Below are 20,767 nucleotides of genomic sequence, written 5' to 3'. Positions count from 1 at the left end.
AATTGGCCCAAGAATATTTAGCAATGAGAAGCAAGGAGCTTCCAAGTCTGTGTTTTTGCTCATGGAAAAGCAGAGCATGAGAGACTTGAAAGAAACAAAACCAATCCTGACTCCTTGTATTGTAGGAAGGAAGTACCTTGTCTGGGGCAGTGCCCCATTTTTGTACTGATATTAGGGCAGGGAGGATGGAGCATGTACCACAAGTACACAGGCCTTTCTTGAAGTCTTATTGCTACTAATTAGTCGTTCTGGCCTTAGAGAACTACTACAAATCCTTACACTTTAAACTCAGAAAAAAGTAAAATGAAAATGTGTCAAAGATCATCAAGGCTCAGTGGGTAATTGGACAGTGATGGTAGATGCCTTTAATACCAGGACTCCAGAGGCAGAAATAGATCTCTGGTCTACAGAACAGGTTCCAGGATACCAGGATACCCAGGACTACACAGAGAAACTCTTGAAAGGCCAAAAAAAAAAAAAAAAAAAAAAAAAAAAAAACCCAACAACCAATTCTTAGCTTACAAGTTATGGTTTGCTGACCACCTGTGACCCAGAACAACTGATGGTAACCCAGTAACCCAAGCTCAAAAGGTTCCAAGCCCCCAGCTAGGACAGTAGCATATGAGAATAAGGAGAACCAGTCATACTAGGAAGAGGTGGTAGGAATATGAAATAGGCCATACTGAGCTAGGCATGGTGAGCCATGCTTGTAATCCCAGCACTCAGGGTAGACGTAGCAGCTATATGTGACTCCTACAGGCTTGCAAGATGGCCTTGCGGATAAAAGTTCTTAACTGTGCAGGCCTGACGACCTGAATTCATTCGTTGTGGAGCCCACGGTGGAAGGAGAAAAAGTTTCAAAAAATGGTTATAGCCCCGGCTGGCCTAGAACTTGCTATGTAGATTAGGCTGGCTGATCTCTAGCTCACAGAGATCTGCCTGGCTCTGGCTCTGGATTGCCTTTTTACAAAGAAACTATTTAGGGCCAGTTAGTGCTTCAGCAAGTTAAGCTACTTGCTTTCAAACCTGGAGACCTCAGTTCAATCTCTGGAGCCCACCTAGTAGAAACACATACAATTAAGAAAAGTTTCAAAGAATATTTAAAATAGAAATTAAAAAGGTCATATCCAAGTAAACGTGCCTTATTCTCTTATGTGCATACTCCCCTGGTAACCACTATATCTTCTCTGGCCAATAGAGCTATAAGATCTTAAGGGTGTGAGGTCTGTGGGAAGAGTCTATGCTCTTGGCTAACTTTAAGGAAGTTTATGTTTGAGGCAAACACAAAAAGACACTCTGTTGCTTCCACTGTAGAGCACCAGAACAGAGAATTCCACCCAAGGGTCTAAGTCCAAAACTTTCTGGAATACTTACATGTCTGTGTCCCCCTGGATAACTGACCACAATAAATTGAGTACTTGTTTTCCATCCCATCCATCGCCTGCCAAGTATGCTAAGCGACAAAAGGAAATAATAATTTTATGTTGAAAGATATAAAAGAGAAACCCCAATTCCTGTCTCTGACAGGGATTTTATGAGGAGTCATTTCTAGGAAGGATCAGGATGTGCAAAGAAACACTTCCTTTCTAGTTGGCTCTTGGAGCATATTATTACCCATTGCTATTTACCAAAGGTTAATGGGTTAAACTACAAGAAACAGTTTCCTTAGCACATACAGTTTGGGTTATAGGTCATCTTTATTCCATACAATATCAGCTAACTTTTTCCAAAAAATTCCCCTTCACATAACTGGTAATTTTACGTTGGCTTTGGGCCGGTTGCTCCGTAGAACTATGGGTTTCACCAAGAATTGCTTGGATGTCTTCCTGTCTCCTGACGGCTCGTTCTGATAGTAAACATTCTAAGAGGTGGAGAAAGAAAACTACACATGTCTAAAACGTGGACTCAGAAACGATCACAGTGACACTTCTACCATATTCCAGTCAACCAGGCACGGAACCCTCAAAGAGAGAGGGTACATAGGCACTACTCACTGATAAAATACTATCAGAGAGTCTCAAGCTATGTTTTTTCCTTACTCTGTGCATGTGTGTGAGCCAGAGGTTGACATCATAGTGTGTGTGTGTGTGTGTGTGTGTGTGTGTGTGTGTGTGTGTGCGTGCGTGCGCGCGCGTGTGTGCGCGCCACAAGGTGATGTCAGGGATCTTCCCCAATCACTCTTATTTACATGTTCATCTATTTTTTAGGTCCTGGATATCTTGAAACTCTATGTAGATCAGGCTGGCCTCGAACTCACAGAGATTTGCTTTCTTCTGCTGCGATCAGTGGTGTGTGCTACTCTACCTAGTGTTACAGTCAGCTTTGAGTAAGAGTCTCACCAAACCTTAAGCTCCACTGGCTGGCCATTGAGCCCCAGAGAGTCTCTCCCAGTGCTGGTACCTGGCTCTTTTCCCCCCCTTTAAAAAAGAATGGATGTGGGTTGGGGATTTGGCTCAGTGGTAGAGCGCTTGCCTAGCAAGCGCAAGGCCCTGGGTTCGGTTCCCAGCTTCCAAAAAAAAAAAAAAAGTGCAAAAAAAAAAGAATGGATGTTAGCAGTTGGACTCAAGTCCTTGTGCTTATGTAGTAAGCACTTTAATGCCTGGGCCATCTCCCTCATCACGAGCCAAGTTTATTAAAGCTGCTACAGGTTCCAGAACTCCTGTGTGGTACTCTAGCTTCAGTAAGCTGTGCTAGAGGCCACAGCGCTTAAACAGATTCCATCCGTTAAACAAGCCAAAGAGGCTAGGATTTATGAGACACCAGGACACACTGGTGCTTAACATTTAAGCCTGCTGCTGAGCAAAAGGTTAACCTCGGCACCTTAGTCCTAATTCGTCCCAAGGAATCCATATTCTCTTAGTTACAGATCCATCTTGTCTTGGTATCTTGGAGTAAGTAATGAGGTTCACCTAAATGCAAGCAATTAGATGTGCAGTAATGCTACGTAAAAGATAGAGACTTGGTGAATGTCACTTCCTAAAGGGCCATTCCCTATCTAAACTCATAGAATAATCCACAAGCTGACATGATACACTTCATGCATTCATAGGCATATTCATTATTCTGAATGCCCATTATGTGCCAGCTACTTTGCTTATGTTAATTATTTTGGGGTGACATTAGAACATAGAATACTAAAACAATTGGGATTCTTTAGCTGTTTCTTTGACTGGATTCCTCTGTACCAGATGTCCTTTTACTCCCAGGTCACAGGGAGACCCAAAATACACAGAGATGGTGGTGTATTGGCAGTGTTCAGGGTGTCCTGGCCCACGGAGGCCCCTTGAGTTGGAATGAGAGGTGGTTGTGATCAACCCTGTTTGCATTGGTCCTTTGGAATAGCAGGAAACACTCTGAGAGCTGAGCCATCTCCCCAGCCCATTTTGGGAGCCCATACTCAGTGCAGAAGCAGTGTACTCAGAGAATATCTGTTACTAGTATACTCTCTCAGGGCTTAAGAAATTGTGGCTTGTCACCATTTTTCCATCCTTCTTGTAAGAGCTGTCCTTCAGAGGCAAATGATTGTTCCCATTCTTTTCCTTCCACTTGGCTGCATGTGTTCTGTTAATTTTCCATGATTCAGCTCAAATGTTACCACCTTTAGGAAGCTTTCTCTGCATTTCCCCAGACTAGGTTAGCTGTACCTTTTTTGTGTCCCCATTCCCCCAATCAAATCCCATGTTATTTCCGTCTTTCTGTTCTGCATTGGGTACCTTCAACCTAGACGCGAAAGCTGCTTGCAAGACTGTTTACACAGAAAAAAGCATGTTATTGAGACATGGGTCATTCATTACATGATTACAAATGTAGGCTGCATAGTTTGTAAACAGGTTTTCATAACCATCAAGTTCACTGAAAGCTATTATTTCCTGGAGGTGTTGCCGGGTGGATTTTGGTTGTAGGTATAACTGGTCTCTCAGGTTTCTTGCTTATCATGTTCTAAAAGAAGAAACTGGGATACTAAAAATTAATAAAGGAAAGCGGGCCTGTCACAGCTGTGGGCAGAACTGGAGCTAAAAAAGCTGCTAATTTCTCTCCATCATTCCCATGGCACCCTTGCAATTTATAGAAACCATTACACAAAAGCCAGGGAGTAGTCAGAGTTAGACATGAGACAGCTTCGTCTGTATTTTCCTGGGGAGGACAACTCATTGCCGATGCCCCCGGTTGCCTCCATCCACAGCAGGCTGCCTCCATCCTCAGATGGAAAATACGTTATATTGCAAAGGAGAACTAATTTATCCATTGCATAATCGTAACAGAGAACTCAAAATTCAGGAGGTGGTGAGTTGCAAAGTCAAAGCCCTAGCAGATTTAGTGTCTGGTGAGGGTCTACAATCTGTTTCACAGTTCCTGCTCTTTATAATTCTGGGTACTGCTGAAAGGTTTTAATATTTTAACAGTTTTTACAATGTCATGTGACTAGAGAGATAGATGGCTTGGGGTTAAGAGCACTTGCTGCTATTGCAGAAGACCCAGGTTCAATTCCCAGTGCCCAAATGATGGCTCACAAGCATCTGTAACTTCAATTCCAGTTCCTTCTTCTTCTGGCAGATGCACATGTGGTATGTAGACAAAATACTCATATATATAAGCATTTTAAAAACATATTTTTAAAAAAGAATTTTACACATGGGGACTACATTTACATAATTTTTATCCCTTCTGCACACTTCAGTTCCTCCCGTGTCCTCCTCATTCTCAAAGTCATGCTCCTTTCTTATTATTACATATATATACATATATATATATATAGTGTGTGTGTGTGTGTGTATACACACACACATGTATATGTAAATGCAGCCTCTTGAGTTCACTTAGTGTTGCTTGTATATGTGTGTTTAGGGCTTACTCCTCAGGACTGGAAAATCTAGGCTTGTCCCTAAAGAAGACTAATACACCCCACCTCAGCAACCATTAATTGCCTGTAGCTGTCTCAATTTGTGTTCCATTTCTGTGAAGAGACGCCGTAACACAGCGACTTTAATAAAGGACAGCATTTATAATGGGGCTGACTTACAGTCTCAGAGGTTTAATAGTCCATTATCAAATTGGTGAGGATCATAGGCAGAAATGGTTTTGGAGAAGTAGCTGAGAGTTCTACATCTAGATCCTTAGGCAACAGGAAGAGACTGGCTTGGGCTTCCAACACCTCAAAAACCACCCCTAGTAACATACTTCCTCTAACAAGGCCTCATGTAATCCCTGATCTTTCCCATGTAGTGCCACTCTCTGATGACAAAGCATTCAAATGACCATTTCCATTCAAACCACCATGCTCTTCATCTAGGGATGGGCCCTGTGAGACCTTTTTATCACACATATATCAACTGGTGTTATCATTGTGCTAGCTCTTGCTTAGAAGACCTGGTTTTTGAGATTGCATTGGTGTTGAGCCTTGTGTAGAGTTGTGTTATAGGCGTTTCAGTGTTGGGCACCCCATAGTTGGTTTTCTCTGTATGTTGACAAGTTAAGGATTCTTGTAAAGGCCTCTGCAGAGAGAAAAGCTTCTTTGATGAGAGTAACACTTATATGTGGGTATAAGAAAAAGTATTCAGATGTAGTTATAAAATATATTGGTTCAGAAAGGGAGAAACTCCTATTCCTGAGAGGTTTTATCAGAGATTCTTGGAACAGCATGTGTCTAGCTATAATCTCAGTACTTGAGAGGTGGAGGCAGGAGGATGAAGAGATCAGGCCAAGCCAAAAGGACTCTGCCTATAAAATATTTTAAAAGAGCAATATAGAAGTTGCTTTTTTTATTACAGTGTGTGTATATGAGAGCTCGCGTCACAGGTATATCACAGGACAACTTATAGGAGTCATCTCTCTCCTCCCAACATCTGGGATCAACTTAAGTCCTTAGGCTTGGTAGCAGGTGTCGGCCCACAGAGTCATCTCTAAAGCACAAGTATTTTTTTTTCCCCTAAAAGTAGGAGTAAAACTTATCTCAGAAGTCATAACCAAAACGTGAAAGTTGGGTGTTTGGAAATTTTAGAACAGTGAGTAAGAGAACACAAAAGAAGAAAAACAATGGATTCTAACTTCCTGGTTCCTGATAGCAATCGCCCTTTAATTCTCACAGATACCATCAGATATAACATTGAAGACTTGCCTGGTCTAATCATGAAGACCATGTTACAGATATGCATGTTTAAGGCTGACCACTTGGAACCAATACCTGTCCTAGTTTGTGTCTCTATTGCTTGATAAATGCCAGAACCAAAAGCAACTTGGGGAGGAAAGGATTAAATGTGGTGGCACAAGCCTTCCTTCCAAGAAAGCAGAGGCAAGTGCATATCTATAAGTTTCATGCCAGCCAGGAAAACATAGTTAGACCCTGATAGACAGACAGACACACAGACAAACAGACAGAGGACTTCAGGGCTTACAGGATACATCCTTTTTTTTTTTTTTTAAAGATTTATTCATTATTATATATAAGTACACAGTAGCTGTCTTCAGACACACCAGAAGAGGGCATCGGATCTCTTTACAGATGGTTGTGAGCCACCATGTGGTTGCTGGGAATTGAAGACCTCTGGAAGAGCAGTCAGTGCTCTTAACCGCTCAGCCATCTCTCCAGCCCTACAGGATACATCCTTACATCCATGATCAAGTGAAGTTGGAGGAAGGACTCTAAACAAATCTAGAGCAGAGTGGATGAGGAATGCTTCTTATGAACACTGCTTATTGACTTGCTCAGCTACCTTCCAACCCAGCTCACCTGCCTAGGGATGGTGCTACCCACGGTGGCCTGGGCCCTCCTATATCAATAGGAATTAATAAAATCCCACAGAGACATGGCCTCTGGCCAAACTGATCTGGAAAATTAATGAGTTTCCCTCTCTGCAGGTGACTAGTTTTATGTTAACAGCTGAAGCTAACTATGACAGGATAAAAAGAGAATAAGGAGGGAAAAAAATCCAAGCCAAGGAGCCGGATGTAGATCGCTCCTGAGAGACACAGCCAGAATACAGCAAATACAGAGGCGAATGCCAGCAGCAAACCACTGAACTGAGAATAGGACCCCTGTTGAAGGAATCAGAGAAAGAACTGGAAGAGCTCGAAGGGGCTCGAGACCCCTTATGAACAACAATGCCAAGCAACCAGAGCTTCCAGGGACTAAGCCACTACCTAAAGACTATACATGGACTGACCCTGGACTCTGACCTCATAGGTAGCAATGAATAGCCTAGTAAGATCACCAGTGGAAGGGGAAGCCCTTGGTCCTGCAAAGACTGAACCCCCAGGGAACGTGATTGTGGGGGGGAGGGGGGGAAGGGGGGAGGATGGGGAGGGGAACACCCATAGAGAAGGGGAGGGGGAGGGATTAGGGGGATGTTTACCCAGAAACCGGGAAAGGGAATAAGAAATTCTCAAGTTAATAAAAAAAAAAAAAAAAAAAATCCAAGCCAGGCATGGTGGCACATGCTTTTAATCCCAGCCCTGAGAAGGATCTCTTTGTGTCAGCCTGATCTACACAGTGTTTCACAACAGCTAGGGCAACATAGACCCTGTCTCAAAATAAAAATTAAAAAAGGAAGAAAGAAAAAAGAAAAAGAAAAGAAAAAAGGAGGAGGAGTAGGAAAAGAAGAAGAAGAAAGAAAACTCCATTCTCCAAAACTAATTGACCTTAGTGTCTTTTTCCACTTGGGCCAGTATAACAGAATACCACAGACTGGGTAGACTTTAAATAACAAAATTTCCTGTAGGTATGAAGTGATGAGACCTAATATAAAGGTACTGGCCAATTTAGTATCAGGTGAGAGCCAGCTTCCATGTTCACATGACATCAAGGGTGGAAAGGAAGAAGAAAGTGCTCTGGGGACCTCGTCCATGAGCAGGACTCCTACGCAGAAGCACTGTTGTTCATGATCCGCTCATCCGGTCACCCACTTTCTACCGTCCCACTGGAAGGTACGATTTCGAGCCTTCATGTCAGCTCTTAGGATGAAGAGGCAGGCAGATACCTGTGACTTTCAGATCAGCAGGGGTACATAGTGAGATCCTGCTCAAAAAACTGTTTCCAACTTGAACACACAGTCACTGGGACACGGCTACTCTACAGCAATTAGGATATAGAATTGTGGATGAATTTTCCCCTCTATAATTGGCTTTATTTATATTATATATTTATATAACACATATATGTATAATATATAATACTAAATATATATATTTAAATATATATTTACATAATTATATAATTTAGTATACTTGTACATTTTGTAATTGTAATACATTATATACTGTACCACTAAACTATACACATGGCCCCAAATAATATTTCTTTTAAAAAAAAAGTATGATACAGTTGAAATGGTTCTCTGTGAAACAAATTAGAGCAAGACTGCTAGCAGTCTTTCTCTGTAAAGGTCAGCAGCCATAGAAACTCCAGTGTCTTGATATACAATATATATATATAAACAAGAATCAAAGAACAGCACAGTATGAAGTCAGTCTATTTAACCTAGCAGGCAATCTACCAATAGTTCATATTGGGTTTGGATAATTGCCTCTTATTACCTAGCCTGTAAAACAGTACCTTCCTTGTTTTATGCTTGCCACACTATTTAAACTTCCCCTGCCATTTAACACAAAGCTCAGTGTGTAACAGGTCCCAGGTAGCATTTGCAGCTCTTATTTCATTATACTTTAGCCTTCTCTGACTTCACAAATCAGTTCTTTAATCTCTTCAAATATGGGATCATGTTGCTCCTTTATTAGTGATGTTAACTATAGAATACCTAGCATAGCAATAGTTGACAGCCTTTTAACAAACACACACACTCATTCATGACAGTGTTCAATATGTAGATAAGGAAAATTAACTTCAGAGGGACTAGAGGACACACTTGGGGCTTGTTCCACTACACTATTACTCAAAGAAAATATTTAAAGATACATGAAAATACAAGCTTTCTTTAAAATGAGCCGTCTTTCTAATTTTAAAATAAAGCCATTAAAGTTTTCATTTTTCAGAAGCCTTTTATTGAGCCTCATGTTGCAACACTAGGGGGCAGCACAGAAGAGTACTTCCCACCTGATTTAAAACATGAGGTAATAGCTTGGTTATATAGCTATTCACTGTGTGGATGTCGAATGCAAATGAAGAATTGTATTTGCATGAGTCATAGCAGTATTTCTAGTTCCACCAATCACAGGCCTTGTTTTGCATCAATATAAGCTTTCTGTTGAGCCATAGGGGAAATGCCTACCCATATGACCTAGATAAGCCAAGTCCTCTGGTATTCTCTAAGGCTCATCTTAAATGGTATCCCCCCAGAAATAGTGCAAGTTCTCTGTGCAGTCATGCTGGAGAAGAGCTCTCTGTGGAGTGTTGTGCAGTGGCAGTAAAGAATCTATAGGTGGGCCAGTTAGGCAGGACGGAATATGCCTGTAACCCTAGCTACTCAGGAGGATGGGGTGAGACTGCAAGTTCCTGGCCAGCCTAAGGACTTTTCCAAGACCTTGACTCAGAAGACAAAAAAGGGTTTGGGGCTGGAGAGATGGCTCAGCAGTTAAGAGGACTGACTGCTCCTCCAAAGGTCCTGAGTTCAATACCAGTAACCACGTGGTGGCTCACAACCATCTGTAATGGGATCTGATGCCCTCTTCTGGTGTGTCTGAGGACAGCTACAGTGTACACACATACTTTAAAAAAAGAAGGGGTTGGGGGCGCTCAGGATGTAGCTCAGTAACAGAGCACTTACTTAGCATGCCAATCCCAATACTGAGAAACTAAGTAAAAATGAACAGCCGGCTGTCTTCAGGGCAGTCTTGTTTGCCATTTGGTAGAAAGTATTTCTGCACTGAAGCGGGGATGTGGCTTAGCTGGCAGGATGCTTATACAACATGCACAATGGCTGTGGGTTCAAGCCCCAGGATGGCAAAAACCAGGTGTGGAGGCCCATGCCTATAATCCCAACTCTTGAAGGGCAGAGGTAGGAAGATCTGGGTCATCCTTACCTACATAGTTCAAGATCAACCTAGACTATATGAGACCCTGTCTCAAAACAAACATTTATGCATAACATTACATATACATTCTGCTTAGAAGTCCAGTGTCAGAAAAACGTTTTAACTCACAATTTGCTGACATTTGAGTTCTCATGCTGTTTTAGTTGTTCAAAAGTTAATATACACTTCAGCTTTTCCTTTGTTTGCTCTTGCTTTTCCTTTTTTGTTTTGTTTTAAGACAGGGATCTCCAAGGCAGCCTTGGCTCTGTAGACCAAGCTGGCATTGAACTCAGAGATCCTCTACCTCTCCACTGGTGGGATTAACAGTGTGCACCACCACCAGTACTGGGTTTCATAACCTTTTATTTAAAGATCTATTAATAGGTGTGTGTGGCGCAAGGGGATGGGTGTGCCCAAGGAGGCCAGAAGACAACTGTGATCTATCCAATCAGGATGCTGGCAACCAAGACCATAGGAAAGATCAGCAAGTGCTCTTAACCACTGAGCTATCTCTACAGCCCCAGATTTTACCTGTTAAAGTATTTACTTACTGTGTAAATACTCCCAGAACAGTCTCGGATATACAGAAATAAACGAAGACACAGCACCTCCCACTCACTTCCCCTTATTTTTAACATCTTTTATAAGTATGTAATTTGTTTCTCTCTCTCTCTCTCTCTTTTTTTTTTTTTTTTGTTCTTTTTTTTGGAGCTGGGGACCGAACCCAGGGCCTTAGCGCTTCCTAGGCAAGCACTCTACCACTGAGCTAAATCCCCAACCCCGTAATTTGTTTCTCTTAACCCAACATTGATACATTACTAACTAGGCTTTAATGCATTTAGATTTTTACCTGCCTTTTTAAAAATACACAAAGTTTAATGTAACAGGAACTAATCGTAAGAACACGTTTGCTACCTCCCCCTAACATTATAGATGTGCTTCCTTTTTAATTTTTAAAAGTCTTTTTTTTTTTAATTACAACGAATACCTAATCATCTCAAAGATATCCAACACGGACCTCTGGCTACACAAGCACACAAATCACACACTACAACTATTCCCAATATTAGTACCGGAAATAAGTATAAATGGTCACTGTTTTCTGTTTAACGAGAAAAATTTTTTTCCCAAGATTGATAAGATCCTACTTAAGAAACAAAAACAAAATTAATCTCCTCTAGCTCTGATCACTCAAGGGCTTGAAAACTTTTTATCCCCGAGACAGGGTCTCATGTAGACCAAGTTGCTCTGTAATTTTCTACGTAGCTTAGAAGACCTAGAACTGCAGAGCTCTCTGATTCCACCCACCTCTTCAAAGTTGGGACTAAGGCGGTGCACAACCACACCCAACTATAGTCTTTTTGAGAAAAGGTTTCTAAACAATTCCAGCTTGTCTCCAACTCGCGGCGAGCCTCCTGTCACAGCACCTGCCTAGGGAGTGCGCACGAATTACAAGGGAGAACCACCAAAGTCGGCTGAGACGATCCCAGGAGTCAGACGACTATCAGTAGGTGAAGCACTTCCGGCTAGTTAGCTCGGTTGGGTTTTTTTTTTGTGTTCTTTTTTTTCCACTGCGCATGCGTTTTGCTAACTCCAGCCAAACCGGAACTTAACGGTTGACGAAATGAAGGTTTAAATCCTCGGAGTAATGACACACTGAGCTGCGGTGGCGCCCTCGGTTCTCTAAAAAACCTTGGGATAGGGCGAGCGCTAATCCCAGGCCGGGCTCCGATTGGTTGTCACAGCAGTATGTAGCTGAGTCGTTGCGTGACACTCTTAGTACCGCCCCTGCAGCGGGACTGGCCGGGCTTCTGGCCAATCAGCAGGCGCGGCGCGCCCTTCGTTTTCCTCCTGCCGGGGCTTACCGCCTCAGTTCCCGCGACCCCAACGTCCCAGAGGCGGGGCCGCAGTTATCTGAGACGCTACTTGGAGCCTTCTTCTGCGTGCCCAACAAACGGGCCCAACAACCAAAACCCTAGCTTGGCGGCGGCCGTGACAATAGCGCCGGTGGATCTTCGTGCTCCTGGTTCCCCGAGGCGCCCTCCGGGCCCGGGAAGCACCGTGAGTAACAAGCGGCCTGTAAAGTCGAGTTAGCCGGTGAGACCGATGACCACAGGGCAGCCAGGGGAGAAAGAAGGCGGACCTCAGAACATTGCTTGTTGTCTGTTGAAGAATGGGGAAGAAGTTTACATCGTGACGTGCCTCAGATTGATTTCACTGTAGGAATTTCTTGGAGACTGAAACCCTGATCCTCGTTCCTGCATTCTTTCTGTCTGGCCCAAGCTGTGTAAGGAATCTATTAAGTGTTCATAGTCGGTGATCTACAGGAAGTAGACCTATGTCAGAAGCGAGGCGTGAACGTACTGTGTCTGAACACAAAGACAGTAACGTCACCGTGAGAGATTGCACATTCGAGTTGGAGACTGGACGATAGGATTTAGTAGGAAATTCCAAAGGAAAAGGAGGACAGCCTGTGCAGTCCTACCAGTGACTGCAGATAGTTGAGTTAGGGCTGCAGGATGAGTGACCAGGGGTTATGTTTGCAGTGAAGGGTTTTTATTTTGTATATGAAGAAAAGCCATTGCCTTTCTAAGCAGGGGGAACAACTCGTTCTTAGACACATTTGTGTCCGGCAGGGCTGAGGAGGTCAGCTAAAGTGGAAGGGCAGAAAGAACTTAATATGTGTAAGAGGGAGAAGAGGTGACTTGATGGTCCCTGTTTGCTTCACAATGAAGACATTACCTGAGGAGAGTTTTTTTGTTAGGTATATGTTTGTATAGCTTTGACCCCATTAGTTTTATGTAATATTGTCAAGATGAACTAGTTATCAAATCTCAGTTTGTGGTTTTCAAGTGAGAAAGACTTAATGCATTAAAGGAGAGACAGGGTATTTAAAAATACTCCTGTTGGTGAGGAAAACTTTGCATACTTTGTGGAGGTAGAGTTATCAGTGTGATTACTGATACCATAACAACCAAGTGCTAAAGAGCCCGAATTTCAAGAAGTCCCATATCTCTGGGAGATTTTTTAGTTGATCCTCAAAGGTTATATCCAGTAGAACTTCATTCTCCCAAATAGTTCTAGTCTTGGACTATATAGAAAAGGTCTCTTCTAAATGACTTACACCTTTGTTAGTAATCCTTTATCTTGAGTCAGATGATTCATTTTTAAAAATTTCCTTAGAGTTTAAACTGTTCATGTGTGTGCATGTGCACATGCATGCTACGGTGCACATGTAGAGATCTGAGGATAACTTTCAGGAGTTGGTTCTCCTTCCACGAGTAGGTCCTAGGAATAAAACTCAGGTTATTAGTTTTGGCAGCAAGCATTTTTATCCTCTGAGCCATCTTACTGGTCCTAGATTTTTATCTATTGTTTTTATTGCTGTTGTGCTCTGTGAGTGATGTATGTGAGAGCAGAAGTCTGTCTCACTGTGTGCATGTGGAGGTCAAAGGACAACTTTCCAGATTCTGTTCTTTGTTTCCACCTTGCATTCAGGGAATCGAATCACTAGCCTTGCAACAGCAAGTACTAAGCCTCATCTACCTCAGATAATAACTTGTTGCTAAAATCGAAACAATGCACAGAAGGTAAAATATTAAGGCTTAAAAAGTTCAATAAATGCTGGCTGGGCTTGGTAGTGCACACCTGTATCCCAGCACTTAGTGGGCAAGCCTCATGATCCCCAGAAAGCCCAAACAGGAAAATTTATGATACAATTTTATAAACAACTATAATAAACATATTTGTCAACAAGCTCACTCTTGTGACAATAAATGGGAAGGTCTCTGTCCCTGCAAACTGATTATGAGATAATCTGTGGTTTTGGTTTGGATCCACAGTCACACTTACTGGGTGTTCTCACTACCGTTTTGTACACCTTTAGTTTCCAGTCCATAGCGCTAATTTCCAATTGCATAGGCTCATTCAGTACTAATGAAGCAAAGTACCGGCTGTATAGTCCTTGTCTACAGGTCAGCATTCAGTCTTTCGTTTTCATTTGTTTTTAAGACAGGGTCTCTCTACAGAACCCTGGCTGAAATCACTGTGTTGATCAGGTTGGCCTCAAACTCAGAGATTCATCACCTGCCTCTGCTTCTGGAGTGCTGGGATTAAAGTTCTGTGCCACAAAACCTTGTATTTACAAAATAAAAGGTGGAAGGAAAAAGATTTGTGGGAAGCATGTGTGCTTCCTTTAATGAATAGGTATACTTGTTGCTAAATTAAATATTAAGGTTACTTTATAGGTAGAATGACCCTGGAGTATAAAAGCAATCAAAATCTATTAACATCTCTTTTATTTTTCTCTGTATTGGACATTGAACATAGTAGGGCCTTACACAGAGTAGGCAGGTATGCTGCATCCTGAGATTCACATGCATTTAATCTTATTGATCTGTAGCTACTTTTCATATAAGCAACTTAATTTTGCTAATTCTTTTGTTACTATATGGTTAAGAATGGTCTTCATTTGCTATACAATGTCCTTCTATGTTTAACAATATTTCTTTATTTCTGTAAGGTACTGAGGATTACAGAGTGAATAAATCATTCACCAAATATAGAGCCTGTAGTTCCTCCAGCCTGCAGTCCCAGATGAATACCAGGTACAGAAATTTTATTTTTTTTGAGTGTATATATTTAGATATTTGATTATGTGTATAAGTGTTTTGCCTATATGTATTAGTAACATATATAATATAATATATACATGTATATTATATCATATATGCATATATATATATATATTTATATATTTCTGGTGCCCAAGAAGGCCAGAAGAAAGTGTCTGGTCCCTTGGAATTGGAGCTCTAGCTGGTTGTGAGTTGCCTGTGAGTGCCAGGAGATAAACCTGGTCCTCTGCTAGAGCAGCAAGTACGCTCAATCACGGAGCCATGGAGCCATCTCTCTTTCCAGGCCCTGTTTTCGTGTTTTGAGTCAAAAGCTATGTAGTCCTGACTGGCTTCACACTCACTCCCTCAGTTCTTCTGCCTCACCCTCCCAGTGGCTAGGGTAATAGGCACGGGCCATTGTGCCTAGCTGTTTTTTTAGTTATTGGAGGTGGAGGTCTTGCCATGTTGCTGAGGCCGGTCTTAAAACTTTATTTAAATACTCCTTCCTCAGCCTCTGCAGCTTGGGACCTCAGGAATATGATCCCATGCCTAGCTTCAAAATATTTTCATGCCGTGTTTTTTTACAGCTATGCACATTAGCTTGAGAAGGAATACTGGGAGGGAAGAAAGGACACCGTCTTGAGAACAAACAATCTCCTGCTCCCTCTGTCTAGTTCATTCGCTATGCCCCTCACTGTATGAGGAGGATGGTGATCACTTTCTAATTGATTATTGGGAAGGCATATTAGACGAAAAGCGAGGGCGTATGTACGCACTTAGTAAATACTAGCCCCCTTTCCTCTTACACTTCATGACATAGGTGTTTGTGCTGATAGGAAATTACCTGAACTGAGGCTGCGAATTAGAAGATTGCTCAGTGCTACCCTAGAGGAATGGAAAGGTTTTGGAGTTCCTTCTTTCTAGGCACTGAGTCCTTGGTGGTAATCATCTCACATTGGCCTCCCCAAGATTCTCCATGTTTTCTGAAGTAGTGGGAGGAGCTGGCCACCTGTCCCTGCTTTTCTTAGTCTCTTATCCCGTGGAGGCCCTGTCAACCTGGCTTAGCTGAGTTAGTCCTTTGGACCATTATTTGCCCCTAGAGAAGAACAATTAATGCTGGCATATGGGTTTGTTTTTTTCTTCTTCTAAACTACAGTTATACCCATGGGGAGCATTTATATTCTCTGTCTCGTCCTTGTGCCAGATGTTTTTGTTGAAGACAATAGGAAACATGGCCCAGGGAGGCTATCATATTTCTTATACTTTAATCTTGACCCTTCTGTTGGATCATACTGCTGTAGGTTTTTCTTTTTTTAATTTGTTTGTTTTGAGACAGGGTCTTTCTGCATAGCCCTGGCTGTCCTGAAACTCACTATGTAGACAAGATCGGCTTCAGACTCAGAGACCTGCTTCCCTTTCCTCCCAAGTGCTGGGATTAAAGATGTGTGCCACCATGCCTGGCCCCATGTAGTTTGTTTTTTTTTTTAATGAATATAAAATACAGCATAGAAGTATTGATCAATCTGTTGTCATATAGTTAGTAAGTGGTATAGTTAGGTTTCAGCTGACATGACTATTGTGCTAAGGAAATAAACCCAAAGTATTATTGTTAATTGATCTTTTTTTTTTAAGATTTACTTATCTGTTATATATACACTGTAGCTGTCTTCAGACACAGCAGAAGATGGCATCAGATCCCATTACAGATGGTTGTGAGCCACCATGTAGTTGCTGGGAATTGAACTCAGGACCTCTGGAAGAGCAGTCAGTGCTCTTAACTGCTGAGCCATCTCTCCAGCTCATTGATCTTTAAAGGTACTATGGACTGTGGAAAATGAGGGGGAAAAAAAGACAGCATTGAACACTTAACAGTGAATTAGAGGTCATTTAAAGGCATTTTACATGTGTATTCAATACTCACCACAACTTCAGGAAAGCATTGGTGGTCTTTTTTTTTTTTTTTTTTTTTTTCTTAACCCCTTAACTTTTTTTTTTTTTTGGCCTGGAATTCCTGGTCATGGCCTACTAAGGACTTGGAATACCTGGCAAAGAGAATTAACTTTCTTATAAAATGTATACTTTTTTGCTTTTCTTTGTACTTTAATTGTTTGTTTGTTTGTTTGTTAAAGGTTTCCTTCAAGCAAGATGGTACCTTTCCACTTTCCTCCATCAAAATTGGCACTTTGGAACCCAATGCCAATTGGAGAGTGTATCTACCTACATCTCAGCTACTACAGGTGTGTTTCTCTCTCCAAATCAAACCAGCCAAAGGTTATGTCCGGTGTTTTCTCCTATTGCTCCTATTGTGCTTGTGCGGCAGGAACCATTTCCCCAGATTTTAACATTTGAAGGTTGAACTGGCAAGATGACTGAACAGATAAAGACATGCCCTCAAAGTCTGAAACTTGTTGACTGTGAACAGATACTGTAAAGTAGGCAATTCTACATTTTATCTAAATACAAACTATAGTTATATAAAAATGACCTTCTGACTATATATATAAGGTATTTGTAAACATCAGTGAACTTAAATGTTTACAAGTAGTCTCAAGTATTTCAGGAAAACGATGCTCAACCTCTTCATTTTTTTTTTAAACTTTCTTACTTAAAGTTTGTATCAGATAAAAATTCCATCTGTTTATTAGATCTTCCTTATGCTTTTGAGAAATAATCTTAATTTCACAGGTAAATATTTCACATATCTAAGGTTCTAAGTAGGGTAGAAATATCTCTTGTACTTCAGCATGGTATCTGTGTGGAACCTTGAGAAGACAGAACAGACATGGAATCCATCAAGTTAGAAGGCAAACAAGACTGCAGTTCTGTGTAGGGTCTTTTCAAAGAAGTTTATAGACTTAAAGTAATGATAATCAATTGCTGTTGTCTTAGGACTTACTTGCTAAAAGGAATATTCTGCAGAGAATAGATATACTGCAGAGAGCCAAGTCAGTCTGTAAGGTACTTATCTGTAACCAGATATTGGCCATAGTGACTTTAAGGTACTCTTAACTGGAGTCAGACTGTCTGAGCCCTCAACCGTAGAGCCTACCAATTCTTACTTAAACAGCTTCAATAAAGTAGTCAAAAACCAGTTCCCTTACTTGTAAAATAAACGGAAAACTGCCATGAGAAGGCTAGTTATGTACGTACATACATACGTGTCTGTGTGTGTGTGTGTGTGTGTGTGTGTGTGTGTGTGTGTGTGTGTTTATGTATGTAGCCCCTAGAGTGTTCCATGTACTTCTACATGCTAAGCAAACACTCTGCTACAGGGGCAACATGATCCTTTGCTGGTACTTTAAAAGTTTTCCAGGTAAGATCTTACTACATAGCTCTGGGTAGCCTGAAATTCACTATGCAGACCAGACTAGCCTTAATCTCACAGACATCTGCCCATCTCTGGGTGTGTTGTTTTTTTTTTGTTTGTTTGTTTTTTGTTTTTTTTTAATTTTTTATTATATATTTCTTTACTTATATTTCAAAGGTTATTCCCTTCCCGGTTTCCTATCCATAAGCTCCTATTCCCCTCCCCTCCCCCTCCCTCATACAGGTATTCCCCCTAAACACCCCCTTATTGCCCTCCCCCATATTCCCCTGCACTGGAGGTTCAACCTTGGCAGGACCAAGGGATTCCCCTTCCACTGGTGCCCCAACAAGGTTATTCTCTGCTACATATGCAGTTGGAGCCCTGGGTCAGTCCATGCATAGTCTTTCGGTAGTGGCTTAGTCCCTGGAAGCTCTGGTTGATTGGCATTGTTGTTCATATGGGGTCTCGAGCCCCTTAAAGCTCTTCCAGTCCTTTCTCTGATTCCTTCAACGGGGGTCCTGTTCTCGTTCAGTGGTTTGCTCCTGGCATTCGCCTCTGTATTTGCTGTATTCTGGCTGTGTCTCTCAGGAGCGATCTACATCCGGTTCCTGTCGGCCTGCACTTTTTTGCTTCATCCATCTTGTCTAATTGGGTGGCTGTATATGTATCGGTCACATGTGGGGCAGGCTCTGAATGGGTGTTCTTTCTGCCTCTGTTTTAATCTTTGCCTCCCTGTTCCCTGCCAAGGGTATTCTTGTTCCCCTTCTAGAGAAGGAGTGAAGCATTCGCATTTTGATCATCTGTCTTGAGTTTCATGTGTTCTGTGCATCTAGGGCAATTCAAGCATTTGGGCTAATAGCCACTTATCAATGAGTGCATATCATGTGTGTTTTTCTGTGATTGGGTTACCTCACTCAGGATGATATTTTCCAGTTCCCTCCATTTGCCTATGAATTTCATAAAGTCATTGTTTTTGATAGCTGAGTAATATTCCATTGTGTAGATAGATGTACCACATTTTCTGTATCCATTCCTCTAATGAAAGGCATCTGGGTTCTTTCCAGCTTCTGGTTATTATAAATAACGCTGCTATGAACATAGTGGAGCACGTGTCTTTTTTATATGTTGGGGTATCTTTTGGTTATAGGCCCAAGAGAGGTATAGCTGGGTCCTCAGGTAGTTCAATGTCCAGTTTTCTGAGGAACCTTCAGACTGATTTCCAGACTAGTTGTGCCAGTCTGCAATCCCACCAACAATGGAGGATTGCTCCTCTTTCTCCACATCCTCGCCAGCATTTGCTGTCACCTGAGTTTTTGATCTTAGCCATTCTCACTGGTGTGAGGTGAAATCTCAGGGTTGTTTTGATTTGCATTTCCCTTATGACTAACGATGTTGAACATTTCTTCAGGGGTTTCTCAGCTATTCGGCATTCCTCAGCTGTGAATTCTTTGCTTAGCTCTGAACCCCATTTTTAATAGGGTTATTTGTCTCCCTGTGGTCTAACTTCTTGAGTTCTTTGTATATTTTGGATATAAGGCCTCTATCTGTTGTAGGATTGGTAAAGATCTTTTCCCAATCTGTTGGTTGCCGTTTGTCCTAACCACAGTGTCCTTTGCCTTACAGAAGCTTTGCAGTTTTATGAGATCCCATTTGTCGATTCTTGATCTTAGAGCATAAGCCATTGGTGTTTTGTTCAGGAAATTTTTTCCAGTGCCCATGTGTTCCAGATGCTTCCCTAGTTTTTCTTCTATTAGTTTGAGTGTATCTGGTTTGATGTGGAGGTCCTTGATCCACTTGGACTTAAGCTTTGTACAGGGTGATAAGCATGGCTCGATCTGCATTCTTCTACATGCTGACCTCCAGTTGAACCAGCACCATTTGCTGAAAATGCTATCTTTTTTCCATTGGATGGTTTTGGCTCCTTTGTCAAAGATCAAGTGACCATAAGTGTGTGGGTCCATTTCTGGGTCTTCAATTCTGTTCCATTGGTCTATCTGTCTGTCTCTGTGCAGTTTTTATCACTATTGCTCTGTAATACTGCTTGAGTTTAGGGATAGTGATTCTCCCAGAAGTCCTTTTATTGTTGAGGATAGTTTTAGCTATCCTGGGTTTTTTGTTATTCCAAGTGAATTTGCAAATTGTTCTGTCTAACTCTTTGAAGAATTGGATTGGTACTTTGATGGGAATTGCATTGAATCTGTAGGTCCCTTTTGGTAAAATGGCCAATTTTACTATATTAATCCTGCCAATCCATGAGCATGGGAGATCTTTCCATCTTCTGAGGTCTTCTTCAATTTCTTTCTTCAGAGGCTTGAAGTTCTTATTGTACAGATCTTTTACTTGCTTGGTTAAAGTCACACCGAGGTATTTTATATCATTTGGGACTATTATGAAGGGTGTCGTTTCCCTAATTTCTTTCTCGGCTTCTTTCTCTTTTGTGTAGAGGAAGGCTACTGATTTATTTGAGTTAATTTTATACCCAGCCACTTTGCTGAAGTTGTTTATCAGGTTTAGTAGTTCTCTGGTGGAACTTTTGGGATCACTTAAATATACTGTCATATCATCTGCAAATAGTGATATTTTGACTTCTTCTTTTCCAATATGTATCCCCTTGATCTCCTTTTGTTGTGTGATTGCTCTGGCTAGAACTTCAAGAACTATATTGAATAAGTAGGGAGAGAGTGGGCAGCCTTGTCTAGTCCCTGATTTTAGTGGTATTGTTTCAAGTTTCTCTCCATTTAGTTTAATGTTAGCGACTGGTTTGCTGTATATGGCTTTTACTATGTTTAGGTATGGGCCTTGAATTCCTATTCTTTCCAGGACTTTTATCATGAAGGGGTGTTGAATTTTGTCAAATGCTTTCTCAGCATCTTAATGAAATGAT

At 41.5% G+C, this 20,767-nt stretch overlaps 1 protein-coding gene across 1 annotated transcript in view; it reads left to right on the top strand.

The window, feature by feature from the left end:
• The first annotated feature begins 11,841 nt into the window (after positions 1–11,841).
• The window catches only part of Stil (STIL centriolar assembly protein), a 46,692-nt gene continuing 37,766 nt past the window's right edge, over positions 11,842–20,767 (top strand). Inside the window, exons 1-3 of the mRNA XM_032900153.1 lie at positions 11,842–12,024; positions 14,486–14,570; positions 16,706–16,813. Coding sequence (XP_032756044.1) covers positions 14,560–14,570; positions 16,706–16,813 — 119 coding nt within the window. The 5' untranslated portion in view covers positions 11,842–12,024; positions 14,486–14,559. The remainder of the gene's footprint in view (positions 12,025–14,485; positions 14,571–16,705; positions 16,814–20,767) is intronic.

Source organism: Rattus rattus, chromosome 1 (assembly GCF_011064425.1).
Source record: "Rattus rattus isolate New Zealand chromosome 1, Rrattus_CSIRO_v1, whole genome shotgun sequence".
NCBI classification, from domain to species: domain Eukaryota; kingdom Metazoa; phylum Chordata; class Mammalia; order Rodentia; family Muridae; genus Rattus; species Rattus rattus.
Note: the sequence above shows the minus strand (reverse complement) of the source record. Positions and strands in the feature narration are given on the sequence as shown.